Here is a 23612-nt window from a genome sequence, read left to right on the forward strand (position 1 = left end):
AGCATAAAAGAAGCAACAGTGCTGTTCTTTTGTAATACCGCTTCCACTATTACTGTCATCATTATCTTGATTTATTGTTTTGTCTTTCTGCTCAAGGGTACCTTTTTATTCTTGAACTGAAAAGAACAAACATATTTTCTCATCTTCTTTGGCAAGCAGTGATGGGAGTTGAAGTTTTAGAAATGCAGAGAATCTGCTAGAACAGCACTGGCCTGCTATGTTTCCCACCCTGCTTCATTAGGTTTACAAATTACTAAACAGATAGCATAGCTTTGTCTATAATATCTTCAATATTTCCCCACCATGCTTTTAGCTCACTATCCTAAGCCTGATGTGCTATCTTGATTGCTGGACTAAAAACTCATTGTTTTCTGCCAATCTGGCAGGCAGTTATGAATGTGGTAGCATATCTTCAGCTCAGGAAGTCTGGCTTAAACGCATCTAGCCCAGACCAGCAGCTCAAGCGTTGATGTGAGCTTTGGACACCAGAGTCAAACTCTGAGCTCAGTTGTAAACTTCAGCTTCTTTTCTGTAAAATGGGAACAATAAGAACCTACCTCACAGGACTGTTGTGAGGACCAACGGCACCAGGCACACTAAGCGCGCTATATAACTGATAACTGAGGGGGGAGGCCCATGGGGGTCTGCCGCGAGGTGCTAGGGTGGGGCTGGGGGCACCTCACCCGAGTACTTGCCGCCCTTGCTGCGCTTGATGAAGCAGAGGAGCACCAGAACCAGGATGAGGAGCACAATGGCGCTGATAAATCCGATGAACCAACCTTCCGCAGCAAAGCTTTTTTGTCTCTCTTGAACTGTGGGAAATAATAAGTGCTTAGCATTAACACCATCTCACCAAAAGCTGCCTGTTCCCTAACAAGCAATGTTCTTGTCCAAAACAAGGGACAGAAAGATGTCAACAGACAATCCTCTCCATAAGGACAACAGGCTACAGAGATGGAGAACCCAGTGCTGCTGCTCTCCTTGAAAAAAAACACAAAAAAACCATATTGGCTGGTGGAAGAATATTGGGGACTAACTCAAAGGGCTGCTTTTCGCCTTTCTAGAGCTTGAAAGGACCTGAGAAGCTGCTCTACTAATTTTGTAATTGGAAAAAAAATTGGAACTTTGTTATTATGCAGCATATGTTGACCGCAGCAAGACTACTGTATGCACAAAAATGAAAGGACACTTGGATTCCTACTGTGGACTAATGGTTGCAGAAGTTAATGGAGTTGGCTGAAATAATAAAATTGACTACTTGGATTAAAGAAAAGAACGTAAGTACTTTTGCTTCCACATGGAGACCGCTTCCGAACTTCGTGCTTGATGTGGAAAAGAATGAAAATCTGACTTTGGGTTTTACTGATTGGACTGATAGATCTTTATAGAAATAGCTTGTTCGTATTATTATGAAAAACAAAAAGTTGTGATTTGATGTTAATGACTTATTTAATGTAACAGAGAGTCAATGCTTCTTTTTCTTTCTTTCTTTCTTTTCTTATCTTACATCATTTCTCTTTTTTTCCTCCTCCCCCCCCCACTGCTTTTCTATTTACTTTGTATTTTGTATTTTATAATCCCATATAATTCAATAAAAATGTTGACAGAGAAGCTGCTCTACTAGTCCTTCTCCTCCTCTTCCTCCTCCCTGATTGAGGGATAAAACCCATCTTCTTTCTGCATCTCTTTAAGGGAGATGATTGCACACACTCCTGTCTACAGAACATTGGTCCTTATAACAAAAAAGCTTGCTTATTTCTAAAATGGAAATGGAATATTAAGAAAATATATATAAAAATATATGAAACGTTAAAAAAATAAGTTAAACTTAAGATGTAGGGTTTAATGTTTATATTCCTATTTGAAAAAGGATACCATTGTCTTGTGGTGAAAGGGAAGGATGGGAGGATTATATGTTGCCAATATTGATTACTTCCCTGATATAATCCTTGGGGGCAGGGAGCAGAAAACATTTGCAGCTCATTTTAACTGAGTTATTAGTTTCTCTTTAAAGAGAGCAGTTTTTATTGACTTTTCTCAGGAGCATACGTGATATGATCGTGCTGCCTGTGAAACAGTATAATTCAGGACCTCCCCATCTAACCCATAAGCCCCGGCTGCCAGGGCCCATCCCCTCCACTACCTGGCCATTTCTTCCTGCTCACAATCTCGTTTCCAAACCTCGGCCTGCTCAGTTCAGTAGTCTGAGGAGAGCCCACAAAGAGCTGTAGGGGAACCCCTGCAATGCTGTGTCCTGCCCTTTATAGGGAAGAGAACCGGAAACAGCTGAGTTGTGAGAAAAAGGTGTTGTGGATGCTTTGCAGCCCTCTTCCCTCAAAATTGTTCATGTTTCAAGCTGGGAGCTAAACTGGAGAACAATAGGATGTCCCCTATTCCTGCCTTTTAATGGTTCACAAAAGGTAGCCATAAATCCACACTCAGCAGGACTTTTGTTGGTGACTTGGTCAAAACAGATTTTTCCTTTCCTAGAAATATTGCCAGATCAGAGGACCCCCTGAGAAGTCAAACATTCTAATGGTTATAGCACTGTGGCGGGAATTAATTGGAAGGATTTTCTCCTCCATTCCCTTAGAATTGTTCTTTTCCAAAAAACATTTTTCCTGAGGAGAAATGTTCTAAGAAAGGTTCTTTGTTGGCCCTTCCCCCAAACTGCTAATTAAGTTCCCCTTTCTCCCACATGCTGAATGTAGCATTTGGAAATATCATTTCATCTCAGTGGATCCTTCAACATTGCCATAATTATAGAATGAGGTCACTTCCATTCCTCAATCCCCAAAAGCATTTGAAGCCTTCAGGCTCTCTGGAGTGATTATTTTCACTTATGCTGAAGCTGCAAAGTGAGAAAATAAGGAACCAATCAGCGTCCTCTGCCAGCTGATCAGTAGGAAAATTGCCACGTTTTCACCATCATCTTGCCCAGGTCCCCAAACTCTTCAGCTCATTGATCCCTTCATGAAGTTTCAGATTGTCCATCAACTTTACAGTTCTGGAGATTTTGTGATGATGCGTGTGTGGTATTTCGCTTTTATATATATAGATGTTCAATTATAAGACTTTAAAGTAAATTAAAATGACACAACACAGAATAGAAGCCAAGTCAAACTAACAGAAAAGATTAAGCAGGGTAAACTTTTGGGGAAAAAATCTGTCCATCTACTTACTTATTTATTTAACAAATGTATCTCTCTCCATTCATGTACATGGTGACCAAGCGGCTTACAACAAAATCAAAATATAATCACCTACTCCCCACCCTGAAGGTATGCCTCAAAACCCATGAAAATAAGTTAAAATCCAAGAGCAACTACTCAACATAGCAGCTCAAAAGCAACTAAAGACTCGAGAACATAAAATAATTTTTATCTAGTGCCTAAAAAGTAGTTAAACAGCCTGCAAAACAAAATCTATCAATTTATCCCTTTCCCGTAGCTTGGATCATAGAGTAAGCAAATGAAATGTCAATAATACATGAATACTTTCTGAAAATTTCTCCCCATCACAAACAACAACAAAATACCATTTTCATGTTTTAAGCCATAACAAACATATTATGATCTACTGTTATCATACTCAGATTTTCCTAAAATTCATTTACCAGTTATATTCTATGAAACATAAGGAAAGAAGCATCTTTCTTGTCTTTGTTGCTATGACATTTAAAATATTGCAAGAGTCACTAACTCCCTGCTTTCTTCATCTTTTCAAAAGCCTAATGCATTTCAAGGGTCTCCTTTAATCTCTCGCTTTCCAACAATATGAAAATGGAACATGTTTTTTCAAACGCTGGAGTGGTTTTCCTTTCTTTATAATGTGAAATTAAATAAAACAACTATAAATAATAAATTACAAAATGTATTAAAATGCCTGAGACATCAGGAAGGAGACAATCTTTAAAACTAAATATAAGGTATATTTTAATACACATTTTAATACATATTTAATGCATATTTTGCAAAAAAAACACCCCACCCTGATATAATGAAAACTACTAGCTATGAATAGAATAAAAAAACCCTAAAACCTTTCACAAATAATTTACCTTTAAAATGGAAATGTTGTCTTAAGATTTCCTTAAATACAACAATAGAGAAACTAGGGTCTTTTTAATCCAATTTCACTTTTCAAAGAAGGGATTTTATTCTCTGAGCCAGGAGATACAGCTATGAACTTTCCTAACAATAGAGCTCCTAACATAAAGAGTACAATAATAGCCCTTCCAAATGAAAGCTACTAAAGATACAAATCAAGAGGCATTGTGCTTCTTTCCAATTTTTTTCATCTCAATACATTTTTGAAGGAGGAAACGGAAGATCCAGGGGGAAGATCCAGGTTTCACGCTTGGCTATGGAAGCTCAAGTGGTGATTTGGAGTCAATTACTCTCTCTTTCTCTCAGCCTAAACAATTGTGTAGGGTTTTTGTGAGGAAAAATAGGACTATGTCCACCGAAGACTCAACTATGTGAGCCTTTGAGTGAAAGACAGGGTATAAATCCAGTAAATAACTATTTCTCAGACAAGTATTTCATTACCAAGTCAAAGATAGCACTGGCATTTAGCAACCAACAAGTAGGTAATATTTTTACTTCTTCTTCCAGTTCAATAAGGATTTTCCGCTTAGAGTCATTCAAATTCAAAGCTATCTTCAAAATGTAGTATACTTCAAAATCAATCAAAAGTTCCTGTCGAGTCTCAGAGTCTGAATGTATGGACTCATTCTTCAGCAAGAGGGAAGAAGGAAGATTCAGCAAATTACTGACCAGTTAGCTGGGATTAATACCTCAGAAAAATCTGGAGCAGCTCATTTAGATATGGATTGCAAAGCACTTTAGAAACAATAAACTAAGAAGTTAGCATGGATTTGTCATGAACAACTCTTGTCAGGCTAGCCTTATCTATTTCTTTTTTAAATTGGATCATTTTTAATTGATTGTAGGAATGCAGTAGTCACACTTGTAACTTGATGTCAGCAAAGCATTTGACAAAATATCCCAATGTCATGAGTAAAATAAAACATGTAAAATGTGAGCTGGAAAGCACAATAATTAAGTGGATCCAAAACTGGCTCAAAAAGCATATTCAGAGTATTCATCTACAACTACTTTCCAATAGATGTATAATTTAATATAAGCTTAAAAGATATACTGAATAATTTAATTCACAAATCACAGGAATTTCAACTACTTCGGCTAGGCTCCTTAAGTAGTGTGTTCATTCCTGGGCACTACATTCAGAGAAATTGGAACAGGCTCAGAGAAAGGCAATAAAGATGATCAGAGGATTACAATCTAACTCCCACGAGGAAAGATGGTTCAAATACCTGGAAGGATGACACTTAGAAGAAGAACTCTTTGGTTGTAGAGCACAGATGGATTTAAGTTATAAGAAGCCTCATTATCATCATCATCTTTTAACATAATCCACCCTATAATCCCTTGCGGGGTGAAGCCCAGGCAACTGACTAGAGCTAGCAGAGCTTTTAATGGCCGGATGCCCTTCCTGTCGCCAATGCGGAGTTTTGTTCAGCAGATATATTCTCATTATGCCCAGAGAGAGAAATATCTGCCTCTACCTAGGATCGAATTCACAGCCTCCTGATTGTGAGGCGAGAGCTCCACCTCTAGGCCACCGCACCAGGAAGCCCCATTTGGACTGAATTTTTTTTTTAAAATCCTAAGAATTTCCAAAGAAGGGGCTGAAATCTGGAAAGGGATTTCTTAAACTGGTTTCATTCCTATCTGGTATATATGGTGTACACGGTGGAAAAGCCCTAAAATTAGACCACATGGCAAGTTCCCAACATTGGCCATGTAATTGAAACTGCGTCTCCAAGCCATTTTCATTTTTCCTAACTTGATAGCTAAACCAATTAGGTATTGCCTTGGGAACATTCAGTCATGAAGCAACAAAGCAGCCACCCTCTCAGTGGCTAGTAGTGGATAGTCAGTTTCATTTATTGCTAGCTTAGGAAATAATGCTACACTTTAAAATAGCATAGTATCAACTCACTAGACAGCATAGCACTGGCAGATGTGCAGGCAGAGAAAGATGCTTTGCGATGGGTGGACAAACTGCAGTAAGGAGAAAGTGACAGTGACACGCCTGGGAGGGATTAGTGGATTAATTTGGTTAATCTGATAGACAGTTGTGAACAAAAAGGGTGTCCCTTTACAATCAGCCCCTCAGGGTCTGTCTTTGAAATTTGCCATGCACATTCCTAACAAGGCAAACCTTCATTTTCAATGTAATCATATTCCATCTCAAAACAAAAAAAGTGAGAAAGTCATTTGAACTTGAACGAGAGAGAGAGAGATTTCTTTAAAAACTCTAAGCTTGATAATTGGAAGGAAGAATTTTGAGCTTTCCCTACTTGCCACTGAACTGGGAAAGTAGTAGAAATTAATCATCTCTAGAGCAACTTAGATCAGATAGGGTTTTTTTTTTCCAAAATTCTGGCTCCATCCTTGGAAAAGCATTAGCAGGTTTTGCACAACCCTACTCTAAACTATATGTATGTTATCAAAAAAATATGCAAAGAGAATATGGAGTGCTAACTGTTATTGTTCATTTACTTTAAAACTATACTGCAATAGATCCAATACATTCTTTTGCTGCTTGAAACCCCTTCCTTCCTTCCTTCCTTCCTTCCTTCCTTCCTTCCTTCCTTCCTTCCTTCCTTCCTTCCTTCCTTCTACTAATAGTTATTCTGCAAGTGTGACAAAGAAAGATCAAATTTTACCAAATACGACATTTATGTGATGTTTATCACCAAAATACCTTACTTTTTGATTGAGTGAGGGATTTGTAGGAATAGTTTGTAATTGAGATCCACATTAAACTATGGATAAAACTGTTATTCCAGTATAAAGGAACTCATGCCCTGACTAGAATTAGCTTGTCTTCCAACTTCTGATCCTATTCTAGCCAAATAAGTTAGTTAAGGAAACAACAAAGTAATTTTAAAAACAGATTTTGACCATTATAATAAATTAATAATTATGTCTTAGATGATTCTTGGATCTCCAATATAACTTACCCACACCACTGGTCTCCACATCTGACTCCCAAATGACTTGAACATCCCCAGTTCGGTGTACTTTCACCAGTCGAACGCGATACTGCTTGCCTGGCTGCAAATCTGAAATGATGTGTGACCCCTGGGCAGAACTGCCCTTCCCTACATCAAGCCATGGTCCTTTGTCTATTTGAAATAAAGGAAGAGATAGAAAAGTTGTGTTTGAGTTCCCCAGTCTGCTGAACCAGCATGCATTGCCTTTGATTTTAATCTAGTAGGAATCCAGCCAGTTGTAATTTATTGCTGTCATAGATTAATACCCTATTCTTCATTACTCTTCAGCTGCTAGCTGATGGAAAGTAGACTTTACTATGGTGATTGAAAATCACTTATTTCCTCAAAAGGAAACTAGGCATTTACAAAAAGAGGCCTTCAAAAGGAAGAAACTTCTCCCCTTCCAGCTGGCAACTACTTGCAAAACACTGATTTCCCAACATAGACTGTAAAATTAGCAATTTCAATAAATCTGCTGGGAAAGCAGGGGGAATTCCTCATCCCTCCCAAAGGTATTTCTACAGATGACTGGAAAGAGGGAAGAAAAGAACAATAAGAAGAGATCCACCTAATCCGGCATTCAATGCTGAAATTGAATGGAAGGTTTGGAAAGCTCACACATTTAAAGACCTGAATAGGATGAAAAATCTGTTTGTGTGCATGTGGTGTGTGTGTGTGTGTGTGTGTGTGTGTGTGCTTGTGCAACAGTGTAGGCAAGGTGAAATGGGTCAAGATGGGTGCCCAGATGTAGGAAAAGAGTGGTAGAATGTATATGGTATGAGATATTAGGGAAAGAGGATTTTGTAGGGAGCATGCCTATATGAACAAGTATACCTCCTAAGCCAACAGTGAGTGATCTACAGAACTTTTCACCGAAAAGATGCTGACCTATGACCATGAAGACCATAAAAGAAAGAGGACATCCCCCTCTCTCTTCTTTTTTTACATTTACATTTACATTTGATTTGATTTGTCAATCACTTACAAGATAGAGGTATAAGAATAAATATAGTTTTGAATACATGAGAAGATACTTATAAGAAAAATAAAAAATCAATAGGACAGGGACAGTAGGCACGATTGGTGTGCTTATGCACGCCCCCTAGAGGCCTCTTAGGAAGGGGGTGAGGTCAATAGTAGACAGTCTAAGGTTAAAGTTTTTGGGGTTTGGGGAAGAAACCACAGAGTCAGGTAGAGTATTCCAAACATTGACCACTCTGTTGCTGAAGTCGTATTTTCTGCAGTCAAGTTTGGTGCGGTTAACCTTGAGTTTGTATCTATTGTGTGCTCTTGTATTGTTATGATTAAAGCTAAAGTATTCATTTGCAGGTAGGACATTGCAATGTATGATTTTATATACTATATTTAGATCGGACCGGAGGCAGCATAGTTCTAGGTTTTCTAGGTCTAGAGTTTCAAGTCTGGTGGCATAAGGTATTCTGCAATGAGTAGCGGAGCGGAGAACTCTTCTTGTGAAATATTCCTGGACTTTTTCAATTGTGTTAATATCAGATACATGATATTCTTACCTGTTTTGCTCATCAGATGGACTGCAAACTCCACATCTCTCTGGTTCTGACGTGGGATCCAGATGATGGTGGTGAAGTTTTCTCCTGTCTCACCCACACTGATGTTTATAAAAGACAAGCTCACTGGGCATAGAGGCAGGGAGAAAATGAGAGAAAAAAGTATTAAAATCACAATCTCCGGAGAATCTACATAAATCCCACCCCTGTAGGATTAACTAAATTTCCACTGTAGGAATTGGGACATACTCATCCAATTTCTGTGGCAACAATATAAAACTGGACCATGGAGTCCATGGCTTAGCAGGTTCTGTGGTAGTTCCTAATTCATGCCTGCCTTTGCTTAGTTTCCCAGCCCAGACAAAATCATGCACCTTGGGAGAAATCCCTGAAAAGGAGCTTTTAAAAAGTAAAGGGAGCAAAAAAGTAAAGAAGCTGAGATCAAAGAAAGGACTCCCACCCTGAAGGAGCTGCTGTAATGTAGCTGCAACTGCACAAAAAAATGGTCTTTGTGAATATAAATGTTATTAGCTAAAAATCAGGGTTTTTACATTGTGTGTATCTAATGGTTACTCTCTCCATAAATTCTGATTATGTTGCCAACACAACCTGATACACGGCTGCTGTAGTTTCTTGTTTTCAAATTGCTTTACACATGCTGGACCATCCACTATGACATCTGACACTTCAGTATCGCTGAGTAGATACATACATACATATGTACATATCATGTTATTTCCTTTTGGGTGAGCAGATTTAGGTAGAGCTCAGTAAAGGAATAAGAAATAATTAGATAAAGAAATTAGAAGGCAAGATAAGGGGAAAAATATTAGTAAACACACCTAGAATACCCAAACCATTCAACACATTTCTCCATATTTTTATATCAAGGTAAACCAATCATTCCTTCTACATCGTCTATACAGTCCTTTATACATTGCCTGTTCTGTAATGTCCCTCTCTTTCAAAATCTCAATAACTTCATACAACCATGATTTTTTTGGTCTTCTTCACCACTCCACTCTTCCTAGATGTTGTACAATTCAACTCTCATCCCCTCTACATGACCAAACCACTTGAAAGTCTGTACTGTCATTTTATTTTGAATTCAATCCACATTCATTCAGCACTCATTCATTCTTGGCCTATCTCTTTTTATTTGACCACGCACTAAGTAACTAATTCTACTGTATTCAATTTCACTTTCATGCTTCTTTTGAATATCCCCAACTCTCGCCTCTATATAACAAAGTAGGCAGAACACACAAAGCTTTTCACAGCTGAAAGTAGGGCAAAATGAAAGGAATTGTGACAGAGAAATACACAGGCTAACAGTGTAAACAATTCAAGTAGACCCTAGTAGAGATATATCATAAAACCAATTATGGTCTACAGGGATTCCTTGACTTACGACCACAATTGGGATCAGAATCTCCATCATCAAAGCAGTCATAAAGTGAATCATTACAATGACTGGCCTCAATTTTATGACCCGTCTTAACATGGTTGTTAAATGAATCACCATGATTGTTAAATGAATCCTGCAGTCATTAAGCATATCCAACTTCCCCAATGGGCCATGGGTCACAATTACAAAATGGCAGGATGCTGCAACTGGTTGTAAATGTGAGTTGGCTGCCAAGTGCCCAAATTGCAATCCTGTGACTGCCGAAATAGTGTGATGGTTGAAAGTGTGAATATAGGACATAAAGCCATGGATGCTCAGGAGACTTCGGGTCAATCATAGTCTCTCATTGCAATCTACTTCACAGAGTTATTATAGGTGAAAATTGAAAGAGGGAGCACTATCTTTTCAACACAAGCTGCTGAACAAAAGGCAAGGAGCAAACCAAACAGTAGATAATAATAATAAAAAATATGAAGCATACTTAAGCTCAGCACACTAACTACAGCTTCTAGGAGAATGTTGTAGGAAATATACCTTCTCTTTCTCTGAGATTAGAAGGAAATATTTTTAAGGCTTCACATACCTGACTGATGCATGTTATGTTCCTCAAGTAAGGATATCTCTCCTTGACCCTCTTTGGTTTCTGCCCACAAGGAGAATTTGTAGGGAATGTGGGGATCAAGGTCGCTGAGATTGAGGCTTAACTGGGTGGCTGGGATGTGGATGTCGCCAATGTCCATCTCTGTCTGATTGGCTAGGCACAGGATGGCAGAAGAATAACAGGTCAATTATCAGAAAAGTATGCCTTTGTCATCCAACCTGCTGACCATATCTGATGGATTTTATTTTGCAGAACCTGTCAACTTGGAGAAGGCGGGTATCATGCCAGAAAATGCAAATCCTGTTGCTGAGTTGGCAGTGTTCAACAGGCATAAAACAGATAAGAAGGAACTATGCATTAAGGGAAGGAAGATGGGAGAGATATTAAAAATGGAATCTGATTTCTAATATATTGTGGCAAAAATCACTGAATGCTAGCTAGCGATTCTTGCCACAATATGCTAGAAATTAGATTCCATTTTTAATATGTCTCCTCAGTCTTTTTAAGTCCCTTCAGAAACATGATTATCTACTTCCAAGGAATGGAAGAAAGACACAATCATTTTGCTTTCAAAAAGCTACGGCCCATTCTGGTGCCACATATTTTACTAAGACATTAGTACGTGGAAACCAGCATGGTAAAGATCCTGTGAAATCAGTCTCCACCTTGAAAAAATATCGAAACAAGTGGTAAATTCAGCTTATAGCAAACAAGACTAGGGGGAAAATGTTAGGATTCTTGAAGTAACTGAAAGACTGAAGGTAGGACTATTCTGCATTGCAGCAGATGGTAGGATTACAACATCAGGTGGAAACAACAGGAAAGCAAATTTCAGCAAAACATCAGGGAAGTATTTGATCTGAGAAGCAATTCTTCTTTGCTGGGGATTTTTAAGTACAGGCTAGATAGTCATCTCACAGAGATTCTCTAACGGCATCCTGATCCTTGATCATCTTCAAAGATCCTTTGACTCTACAGCTCTGAGTAACAGCACTGATACAGCAGTAATAATCACTCCAAGAAAGTTGCATCAAAAGCAACATAACTAAATATAAAATGTGAGTGAGGATTTTCCTCTCCAGATTCCCAGGATGCTGTGCTACAGACCCCCGAAAAACCCAGAGCAGCTACAGACTCACCTTGTTGGTATCCCAATACGTATCTCAGTAATCTCCCATTAGGGTATTTTGGAGGCATCCACTCTAGCAATACTGCTGTGTCCGAGAGAGAGTTCAACTGAAAGGATTCAGGGATGCTAGGTACTATGTAAGGAGGCAAAGAGAAATGGAGAGTGAAGGGCACAAGGAATGTAAATGGGAAGGAGGGGTTTATAAATGGTGAGAAGTGGGAAGAAATCTGTAGTAGACACGGCATGCTCCAGCTTTTTGGATTCTCCAAATACTTGGAGCAAATTCCCATTATCAAGAACAGGCCCATCGAAACAAAAGATCTATCTGCCATTAACAAGCACTCACCACATAATTCTTAATTTATCTACTCTATCTGTCACTTTAGTATTACATTTGCAACCAAAGCCGCAATAGTGGTCCTGATAGAATTAAATCACTGTTGTTATGAAGAGGAAATTAAATTATCCTACAGTAGAATGGATGGGAAACTTCAAGTCCCAAAGACAGGTATGTCTTGAGTCCTCTTTGACCACAATGCTGTATTGCGATTTTTCTGCCACTATGAGGGTAGGAAATAGAGAGTTTGATGTCTTTTCTACATGACATAAGACTACACACTGCAACAACCTATCATAAGCACACAAATTGGGAGATGTGCTGAGGATTACCAGACCACAAAAAGTGAGAGGCCCTGAGTTTCAGAAATGGAATTCTATGACAGCTTAAACCAATGAAACATCTTATCCTCGAGACCAAGATAGTACCTTTTCTGTAACCTTTTAAGATTAAAAAATAAACAAACTTTTTTCCCATAGAGCAGTGTTTCTCAACCTTGGCAGCTTTAAGTGCGTGAAATTCTGGGAGTTAAAGTCCACAAACCTTCAATTTGCCAAGGTTGAGAAACACTGACACAGAACTTTTGAGGAAGAGGTTGTCAACCCAAGAGTCTTGTCTTCTCTCTAGCTTTTCTTTTTACTGGTTTGCATTTTTATTGTTATGTTTTTAGAATTTGTGAATTTAGTATGAATTTTAGATATAAGTCACGAAGAATCTATGATTAAGGCAGCATGTAAATGATGCTAATGAGCCCTTCACTAAGTTTCAATAACATAAAGAAAAACCTAATTTCCTCCAATCCATAAAAATCCAGCTCTACCCACATACTCCGATATACAGTAATAATACTTTGCCTACTTTCTACTATTACTCTTCCTATTGCACTACTAAGCCTCTTTATATTCTTTTACAACCCCTAAAAGATTGTCCATACCTACCATATCATTATTTTTGTATAACTAGTAGTAGCAATAACAGCAATAGTTTCCCCCTCAATATCTGCTTCATGCAAACTTTCACTTTTAAGACAATAGTTTCTACAAACTCATTAATTGAGTGGGCAGGGGACACTGTAGTTAATAGAGGATCATTTTAATTTATTTGATTTAGGATCACCGTCCTCCAATCCAGATTTATGCCTTATACACTATTTCCCTGGTTGCATTACCATATTTTCTTGTAAAGTTAAAATATCATAAATGGGGTTGCCAGATAGAAAACAGTTAGACAGCCTGGGATTGGTTTTGTTTCAGCACATTCCATGCCTTTCAAACCTGGACCTGGTTTGTGAGCAAAGTATTTCTGTGCTCACAACTCACATTTCAACTCTTTCATACATTCTGTCCGATATTCTGCACATAATGCGAGGTCTAAATAAAGTAATATGGATAGAGAGAGCTTCTAGGAGTAGGAGCAGAAGTTGGAAAGAAGTTCAGCAGGTGCACAGAGGGAAGCAAAGATTGAAAGTTCTGAGAGCGAAAGGCCGCCGGTTCTTACCTCCCTCAGGTGTAACAAACTCCATGGCCTCGCTGCGGGGCCCCTCCCCCCGCCCATTCAACACTGCCAGCTGAACCTGGTACCGGCTCCAGGGCCTGAGGCCCCCCAGTATGACTTCAGACACATTCCCCAAAATCAGCAGTTCCCCGTGGGGATGGAAGTGAAGATGGGCCTGTCGACGGCTACGTTCTGCCAGGGTTCCCAGCCTGGAGTAATACACCTGGTGAAGGCGGAATTTCAGAGAAAGAAAGAGAAAGAGGGAGAAATTATTTGCTCAGACTTCAAGATACCCACATCCTCCAGCTCACTCAATATTGGCAAGTTTTTTTGAAAAATGCCTGTCATCGTAGGTGGAATCGCTCACTCCTCCCCTCCAAAATGTTTTGGAAGAGTGCCTCTGAGCATGTCAAGAATTATGTCTCCTTCTTAATTTGTATGAATAGAAGGCATACAAGGCCAAAATGCTTTTCAGCATGTATCAAATATTCCCTTCCCTGAAGGGCACCTTTAACAAGGAATCTCTCACAAAAAGCGGGGAAATGATACAAACAAAACATACAATTTCTGGGTTTACATTCAGTTGTAATTCTAGCCTGGTCAGTAAACTTCTGGCCGAATGGCAGTTCTATTCAGAGTCTTGCTGAAGTCCCACAGGCCAGTGTTTACCCTGAGTTTAAAAAACAAAAAAATTAAAAAGCAATTCTGCAGCAAATCAATCTCAGTTCTGTACCATAAACATCTGCATCTTGTAACCTGTGTGGATATATTATACCCGAGGACTTTCCACAGTTCCTCTTATGTGGTGAAATTTATTCCGCATCAGTTGACTCTTTTTACATTGTTTACTCTGGTTTTACTACTTGGAGATGCAATATTACAATAGCTTGGGAATTTATATGAAGGATAAAGTTTACAGTATGAAGGCAGTTAACAGGATTTATACAAGGGATAATGTTTACAGTAATTGTGACAGAACAGATTTCTGTCTACCCACCCACTCTGGATCGGGAGTTTTCCAAATATTTTGAATTTTAACCCATAATACTCCAGGTAGTCTGCCCTTTGAGGATACTAGGAGTAGTACTATCACACTTGGGCTGCAGAAATCTAGCCAGCCACTAGATATGTCTAATTCTAACATATCTTGAGGGCACCAAGTATTTTAAAAAGTGCTTCAAATGTGGTCCTCCAGGATACAATGCGAAGTTCTTATGCCATACCTTAAATCCCTTGAGATGTCCCAAAATTTTCTCTTTGTCAGGAAGGATCCAAGAAAGCTTGATGGTGGTGCTGTTTATCATCTCAATCAGCAGATCTTCAGGGACAGCCTCAGGCACTGGGGAAAAGAGAAATCCTTTACACTTACAATTTCAGCAAGAAAGGAAGGGAAGATGAAAGTTCACTTCTACTACAAGACATGGCATTAGGAATTCTGCAAGTGCCAAGATTCCAAATCCCCCAAGAAAGCTCTATTGGGGAATTCCTCTATTAAGATAGTCCCAAATGTCACAAAGTAGTACAATAACAAGCTTTTTAGGTATACAATATACTTTATCAAGTTGGAAGCAAAGTTAGCAAAGAGAAAAGAAAAATCAGAAATGGTGTTCCCCATCCTTCCAAGCAATACAGTAAAACTCCTCCCTGCCAGCATGAGAGGGAAATAAGTTGGAGTATCACAGGAGACACAAATAAATTAAAAGGAAGTGATAGAAGAAATCTCTAACGTACTGTGCAATCTTAGAAATGATTACTAAGGAACCTCCCAGTGAGGTTAGCTAAGTAGGTTCAGTGCTGGAATGCTAATTGGGTCAAGGTCTTCCAGTACTACACAATTTCAGTTTGAACTTTGGGGAAAGTTTTAGTTGAAACTGCTGGCTGAACAAGCACGCAATGGCCCACACTTAATTTAGAAAAAAAATAAAATCTCAAGGACCTGTCACCAGTATTTTTTTATTTACATATGACCAAGATGACTATGATGGTAATAGCAATAACTGAATTCTGTCATTAAAGGCTTCTGTATGTTTAAAACATCCAATTTTACAGGACTGTTGATGTAAACTGTTGCTTATCTTTTGGCACTTTCTGCTGGGTATGGATGAGAAGTAAATCCTGCTCCATTTGTTTTACTGAGTAGTAAAACCACTCCCCATCCAACAGAGCTATCTGTCCTTGAAGGCAGCCAGACATTATAGGAGAAAAGCCACAATAGCCACAATCTCAACCTGGGCAGCTTTAAGATGCCTGGATTTCAAATCCCAGAATTCTGGAAGTTAAAGTCCATGCATCTTAAAACCGTCCCAGTTAGCAAAAATTTTCTCGCAGCAATTTTCAAATTAAGAAGCCTGCAAGGATGCTATAGATGCTTCCTCACTGGAGGAAGCAAAAGTAACACATTTAAATCCTATTTAGAAAATAACTGTTACATAAACATGGGAGGTGGGGGAATCACCTTACATCTAAAAGACGATAAAGAAGATAATTACAACTTTTTTCTTTTTCAAAAACAAACATTTTCAGAAATAAGGATGTAAAAACTAGCTCAGAAATGTGAGAGAAATGGAAATCTTAGGTGCAGGGTGGAGAGCAATGATAGCATAGCAATATTCTACTGAATTGTTTGAAAAAGATCGGTGCTCAGCATCTACTTTGGTTTCCTGCCGCTATTGGTACTGAAATAATCTACATTAGCTCCACCCTCCTCAGATAACAGATAACCAGAATTGGAAGGGACCTTGTATGTCATCTAGTCCAACCCCATGCCCAAGCAGGAGACCCTACACTATTTCTGATATTTGATACCTCCTCCATTTGATACCTCCAGATGTGCTGAGATTAAAACTCCCTCAAATTGTAACATAGCTGAGTTTTGTTGAATCTATGGGCATAATGCGAATGGATCCCACATTACTCACCATCCTCCCCTGAGTAACCTTTTTTAGATTCAGGTTCAGGCCCTTTGCCAAAATCATTCACTGCTTGCACTTTGATCTCATAAGGTGAGAAGACAGGGGTATCTGTCACCAGTACAGGAGGCTCTTCAATTTCCACCTCATCCCATTGGCCTTCATTCTCAAGCCGCCACTGCACATGATACTTTATCATTGGGGCATTCCACTCCTTGTGAGGCAAGGGCTGAAAAATAAGCAGGAGGAAGAGAAAGACTTACAACCAACAGCAACCTTGGGTGAGAGACAAGCTTCACTGAATGGGAACACTTTGGCAGAGCTCTTCCCAATAATCTTTTCCAGCTGTTTTGAAGTCTGCCCACGAGATCACTTTCACTCCTGCATAGCAATAGCAAATCAAAGCTGTACGTTGGCTTCAAACAGAGGAAGGTACTGTCATTTGGTGACCTGCTAATTAATTTGGATTTTTACTCTTAGCAGCTCCAGCCAGCACAACAGAAGAATGGTGAGAAAACACCATACAAAGAGAAAACAGAAGCTTTTCATCATCTCTTACAATTCTAGAACTCTAGGTCCCCAGAAGAAGACCAAAGGTGAAAGATTTATGACAGACGAAATAACAGGTGTTTTGCACCACAGAGTGCATGGATCCTGCTGTCTTAAAAAGCTGCACTGGCTCTCAACTCTGCTTTTATTACCCTTTAAAAGATATTAGAAACTATCAATGCCTATTAGTCACAATATTTTCAGGATCAGAGGGAATAGGCCTCTTGACACTAATTGCTCAGGAACACAAAGAAAAGGTTTCTATCCTGATCTTGTTAATCCTAGTATAAGATGTGAATGATTAGCAGGTGATTATTTGTTTGGGCAGCTTTTTTTTAAAGTAAAGTCATGGAAGGGATAAATTAATTGTGTTTACACATAATGTCGAGGGTTTTAAATTATAATGATCTTGCATATACCTAAGAAAGCTATAATATACAGACTCACACCTCTTGCATAGCTTAAGTGAACCTCATTATAGCCTAGGATGAAAGGTGTGCCCACCCATCCTCCTGACAGTAGCTTTCAATTAAAAAGAAAAATAGGCCATGACTTCGCGGAAAGCAAGGTAAGGTATGGAGTTCTCTTGACCGATGTACTCATGCAATTGCATTCAGAATTTGCAATCTTTGCGGGTCAACTGGCGCATACCAATAGATGCTGCAGTTTTGCACAACTGTGGTTAGAAGACTGAGAAATATAAACCCACTCCATCTTGGAACTGGATTCAAGGAGACAGCCTGCCATCATAGGCAGAATAGAGGAAATAAGTTCAACAGATCTTTGAAACATTTAACTGTGCAAGAAGATAGGATAACCTGTTACAGGAACATATTCAGCTGAAACAGATGACAAAGTTAGACCTTTTGACTTTTAAGCAAAAAAGAAACCCTTGAAAAATCACTGAAATGTCACATTTTTTCCCTAGCAAACTTAGAAATAAAAGTCTATCATAAGGGCACAGGTTTTTCTAAGAATTAGCACGGTGACCTTGTAAATTGAATGTCTGCACAGGAGAATTGATGCTGTCAAATGGAGGCCTTGGAGATTGGTGAAATAGATCCTTCTGTCTCCTTGAAAAAACAAGTTTTCTCAAATAAACAGAATATCCCAGTAAGAGTATCAACCTTCAGTTGCCTCTGTCACTGTGGGTTTATTAAAATGCATAGTGATACCAGTAGTAGCTGGAGGAGGCAAGAATAAATCTTAGTAATGTGAAAGATTAGAGCAAACACCTATAAAATGATTTAATCCAGTCATGAACCATCTGCCAATTTCTGATCATGAACAGGACTTCAGACACTGCTTGTTAGTAGATGCCAACACATGTGGGCTGAGCAGAAGAGAAGATGCAAGGCTTCAGATTAGGGCATCCATTTGTGGAATGATTATATCCGACTTAACATGGCTGGCTGGTTTTCTGTATTACCAGTGCAATGTCTCCCTGAATGCATCCATTTCAGAGATTAGAAGTTAAGCAAAAGCAAATCTGCTAAGGAACCACAGATGTATCTGAATAAATGGAAGATGTTTTGAAAAGTAATTTTGGGAATCTAGTAATTTGAACATGGAAGTTTAGGGACATTTGGCATTTGAATGAAATGAAATTAAAATATCATTTATATTGTCATTTATATTATATAGGTTTTCCATTAGAAAGATATGGGTTGAATGAAGGATTTATACCCATTACCTAAAGTGTAATGTAGGCAGTACCTGGAGTATAGGTAGGGCATTGATTGAAAGCTAAAAATGATAACTGTTTCACAAAAGGAAAGTTTTTATCTTCTAGAGAGAATGTGGAATGTAAGTCTGACTTCTGGGCCAGAGATTATAATGAAAGGCTACCAGATTGTGATGAGCATGCATCAAAGTTGAAGGGATTAGAAGTTTGAGGCAAATGTTGGGTTAACTCAATCTCAAAATTCAGGAGTAGATCCATGGAATGTAGAAGTAGAGTAATAAAAGGAGTAATTCTTTTTTAATATATGAATCAGCTGTGAGTCATGCAATCAAAGAAATGACGTTTAGACTTTTTTCCTTTCATTTCCTTTAGGCAAAAGAAAAACTGAAGAATATTATACTTTTAATAGCAAAGTTGGAAATAAAAGTCCATCGTAATATTACCAGAATATTACACAAAGAAATGTGGGTGTAGACAAATCTGTAGCCTTTGGGTATTGTTCCTGATTGAAAATACCTTCTCCAAGCAAGATTTTTATTCACAGTGCCTTCATTAACAAGCCATTGTTGAGATGAGGGTTTACAGGAATTTTAGTAACTGAATTTATACAGAACTAATTTATTACCTGACCTAAAATAGCTTACGAAGGGGATTTACCCCATTTCTTCTTAATTGTTTTCCTCACATATTGAGAAGACAAGCAGATAATCAAAATTCAGCCAGTTACCAAATCTTACAGCTGAGTTTACCAAATCTCAATTTAAATCAAGCTGTGACCTAATCATCACAAAAAATACATGGGTATTTCAATTATGCAGGAAGCAGAGGCTTGGTTAGCAGGTGCTATTTATTTCATATTTCCTCTGGCTTGGGATAGGAAAGTCAGCTTCCAATATTCATAGTAAAAGAGGTAGGTATCACTCACAGTGGGCTAGATAACTGAGCCCATCCCATCCAAATTCCCAGGAAAGAGAATAGTATTTTATAAAGACCCTCTTTGTAGCTCAAATTAAGAGATCTGAACATCCCAAAGTAGTGTCCATCTTAGTAATAAGTTCTCAGATGGGAATAAATAAAAAAAGCCATGAGTCTGAAGAATCCAGTTGCGGCAAGAGGTTCCTGTCCCTCAGCAACAGATTAGTCTGTTGTGTTTATTCTTTGATTTTCCATCTTGTTATGACCTCTTCTTATGCCTACTGCAGACAGTCCACTCTTGATTTTTGTTGTAACATTCAAATCATGGCACCAGAAAGCAGTCAAATTGGAAGTCCTAAAAGGGCTATGGAATAGAATATGCTGCTTTTTCTGCCCCTGGGCTCATGGCTACCACAACAGATAGCAGCAACAGAGCAACAGATGAAAAAATGGAACATGGGGCAGAAGGGAATGAGCCTGCCAAATATTTCCATGCTTGTTTTTAAACCGTACTTTCATTGTCTGTACATTAAATCCATCAACTAGGGATGTATATCTGGATTCTGGTGAGAACACGAAAAAAGGCTTTCTTGGTGGTGAGCCCTTCTTTATGGAACATCACTCCCCAAGAGGTACAGTTGACCCTCATCTTGTTGTTTTTCCAAAAGGCCCCAGAACAAAGTTTTGTCACTGGGCCTGGGGACCATGAATGGAGATGGAGCCAGTCAAGAGGCTGATTTGATTGTGTTATAGGTGTCATGGGGAGTAGAATGTGGTTTTTTTTCCATGGGTTTTTATTATATGGTGGATTCTTTTAAATATTGTAAGCCACCCGGAGTCCCCTATGTGTAAGATGGGCCGCTACATAAATTTGTTTAATAAATGAATAAACTTCCTTTTTGAATGTCAGCCTGAGTAGTTATGTCATGACCAATTGCTTGCCATGGGTCATTCAAACAAGAAATGCATTACTTTTCCATCTCTTGATACAACATGAGGTAAGCAGCAATGACCAAATCTGGAAGGAAGACGCTGCTTAAGAAAAGGTTGCGGAAACCATGCATTGGAAGCACCACATGTCTCCAAAACATCAGCAGGCAGAGGCACAAAGACAGAAGAGATGGGGGCAAGCAAAAAAAAAAGCAAACATCTTATAATAAGGTATGTTGCAAATTTTCTTCAGTAGCCATCTTTTTGTGCTTTCAGCTAATGCCTAAAGCAAAGTTAAAGTTTGCCTGTTAACAGTTCTCAAATATCAATATCACTTAAAACCAATGGTGCAAACCATTCGAGCCCCAGTAGATTTGGTTGATTTTGGTCGACTATGGTTAGTGGGAGTACTCTGTATTTTTTGAATGTTACCTTGAATTGCCCGGTGCCCACTACAGGGATTTTGTTCCCCTGGTAGTCTTTCAGCATCAATGTTTGTATTTCAAGTCCTTCCCGGTTGATGTTTGGTATCAGTCTTTTTATAGTGTCCGATGTATATAATGTATATTTTATAATGTACGATACCATTGATAAATATGAGCCTGAATCCACTTCCATCCGGCAATGTTGGCCTTCTATGGTGACCTGGACATATACTTTCCTGGAGTTTGTCGTGTTTGAGTGTCCGATGGTCACTGTCTGGTGTGTTTCATCTCTTCTGTTGCTTGCCTCTTTCCCTCGCCTGTTTCGGTTGTCTTGGTTCCAACAGCCCCATTTGTTTCTCCCTCTCTTGGGGTGTTTGTGTTCCAAATTTGTCTAGGGCCATAGTGTTCCCTTGCTTGGCATGCCCTAGCAATATATCCCCACCGTTCACAATGTTTGCAGATTGCATCTAGGAAATGGCATTCAGAATGAGGATGGTTCCCCTCGCAGCCGGCACAACGAAATTCCTTCCTTTTTCCATTCCGGTCCCTTCTGCTAACCCCTTTGTCTTCCTCTTCGTCTTCTGATGTGGACTCGATGTCCTCGTGGTAGGTTGTGGTGGTGTTTTTTGGGATTTCCGGTGGCACTTTATTGATTTTTCGCATGGCAGCCGCCGATTTCTGCACTGCTTCTGCTGCAGTAGCCTCTTCTATTGCTTCTTTGAGTGTTATTTTGGGTTTTGTTAATAATCGCCTTTGTAGTGTAAGATCTCTCAGTCCCAGGACCACTCGATCTCTCATGGCCTCATCCATGTTTAGGAATTTGCACGCTCCGGCAATGTCCCTCAGAGTTGCAATGAAATCGCTGATGCTCTCACCTTCTTTTTGGTCATGCCGATAAAATTCGTGGCATTTGATGAGTCAGGAAATGGTTGGTGTGCCCTCAGTATTTGCTCCATGTCCAGCCAGGCCATCGTTTTCACATCAGTGGGTGCCGCTAACGCTTTGGCCATTTTGAATACGGCGGACCTGAAATGTATGAGGAAGACGTCTCTCTTCCTGTGTTCGGAGATGTTATTGAGGTTGCTCCTTTCGAGGAACATGAGAAATCGGTCAATGTACGATTCCCAGTCTTCAGTTGCTGGATCAAGCAGTGCGGGTGGCGTGTTGTTTCCGGCCATTTCATCTCGATGAGTTGCTGGTGTTCATCGGTCGCCACGTGCTCACTGGTTCCCTTTGTCTCAAGATCCCACCTTCATTGCCAGTATTAGATCGTGGGAATAAGACTCAGGACACCAGCATGGTAACCAGTCATCTTTACTTTTCTCTAGAACTGAGTGCCGAAGAAACCGCAGCAGCCCTTTTACAGTCAGGCTGCTTGCGGCTGTAGCCAGTGACGGCTTTTCAAATTTCCCGCCGCCACGGACCGACCAATTGTAGGTAAGTATGTTAATACATGACAATTTCCATAATCAACTTCCCCTTTTTCATGAAGAGAAAGACATTTCTAATTCAGGAGACAAAAAGCAACTGGCATCTTTGAAATGTGTGGGATTTTACATGGCATCTTCCTCTAGGCGTTACAAATGAACCATGTGGAGCAACCAGTGCCAGGCCAGCTGTAGCAGGAATAGCAGCTGAATTTGGTAGAAACCTCCCTGAAATGAAGCATCTGGCATCAGTTCCCTCTGGGAATTCAGCCAAAACAACCTATCACTATGACAAGCGTGACAATTCAGGGACAATTCTGGAAGAGAAGCACATTGGTGTGCTGCCACCTATTTTTGCTGAAACGCAAACAACACAGCAAGCCCAAACAGAGTTAAGTGACTAAAATGGACAGTTGGGGTGTGGGAGCATACACTGCTTCAACACAAACATTACTTGCAGACCTTGCAATACACACATTTTCTGTCACTCCCACACACGTAGCAAATTGACCACTGGCACACATGACAAGCTAAAGAAAGGAAGATTCACCATGAAGTAGCCCATATGATTTTGAACGGAACAGGAAGCCAGCAAAGTAATAGCAATTTAACATATTTACACAAAAGCAACTCTTTATTGCTGTAAACTTCCTTAAGTGCTTTCAGATGCCTAAAGGCAAAGTACATGTTTAATAATAAATAAATAAACCACAAAAGGGAATGTGGGTGTAATAAACATATAGCATCAAGAGCTTGATGATACAGAATGATCTTTGGTTCCCATTTAAATTATTAAATGAATTAGGTAGAAACAAATGACACTTTCTCAAGAGGAAATGCCACGATCAAGAAGATGTCATTAAAAATCCCTTGCGTACTCATCCACTTGATCTCTGGGGGTGGGATATAAACAAAGACAGCTGGAGTTTCTCATAAAATGTGGCCATGTTTAGATAACTGTGTGAACTGAAAAGATTCAAGAATGGAGATAAACTTCCATTCTAAAGACCCATCAGGGCACAATTGTTTTCATAGCATTGCAAAATTTGGGTAAAATTTGAATTAGATGTGTGCAGCTGGATTTGGAAAATGCTAATTGCTTTGAAGGCAGCAGTGATACCCCTCCTCCTGAAGAGACCATCCTTCAGTCCCACCATATGGGACAGTTTCAGGCCAATCTGCTCCAAGGAT

General features: G+C 39.3%; 1 protein-coding gene across 9 annotated transcripts in view; it reads right to left on the minus strand.

Annotated features, from left to right (window-relative positions):
• The window catches only part of L1CAM (L1 cell adhesion molecule), an 89852-nt gene that overhangs the window by 10579 nt on the left and 55661 nt on the right, over window positions 1-23612 (minus strand). For 5 of the 9 annotated variants that reach the window (XM_087925796.1, XM_087925790.1, XM_087925792.1 and 2 more), the window contains 8 exons: window positions 16501-16720; window positions 14806-14921; window positions 13586-13805; window positions 11762-11884; window positions 10605-10775; window positions 8617-8739; window positions 7055-7219; window positions 684-812 (listed from right to left, as the gene is read on the minus strand). In XM_087925796.1, the coding sequence (XP_087781922.1) occupies window positions 684-812; window positions 7055-7219; window positions 8617-8739; window positions 10605-10775; window positions 11762-11884; window positions 13586-13805; window positions 14806-14921; window positions 16501-16720 (1267 nt within the window). The remainder of the gene's footprint in view (window positions 1-683; window positions 813-7054; window positions 7220-8616; window positions 8740-10604; window positions 10776-11761; window positions 11885-13585; window positions 13806-14805; window positions 14922-16500; window positions 16721-23612) is intronic. The other 4 variants (XM_087925797.1, XM_087925795.1, XM_087925793.1 and 1 more) reach the window with 1 other exon arrangement.

Source organism: Pseudonaja textilis, chromosome 2 (assembly GCF_049901715.1).
Source record: "Pseudonaja textilis isolate UNSWEBS1 chromosome 2, rPseTex1.2, whole genome shotgun sequence".
Classification (NCBI taxonomy): Eukaryota; Metazoa; Chordata; class Lepidosauria; order Squamata; family Elapidae; genus Pseudonaja; species Pseudonaja textilis.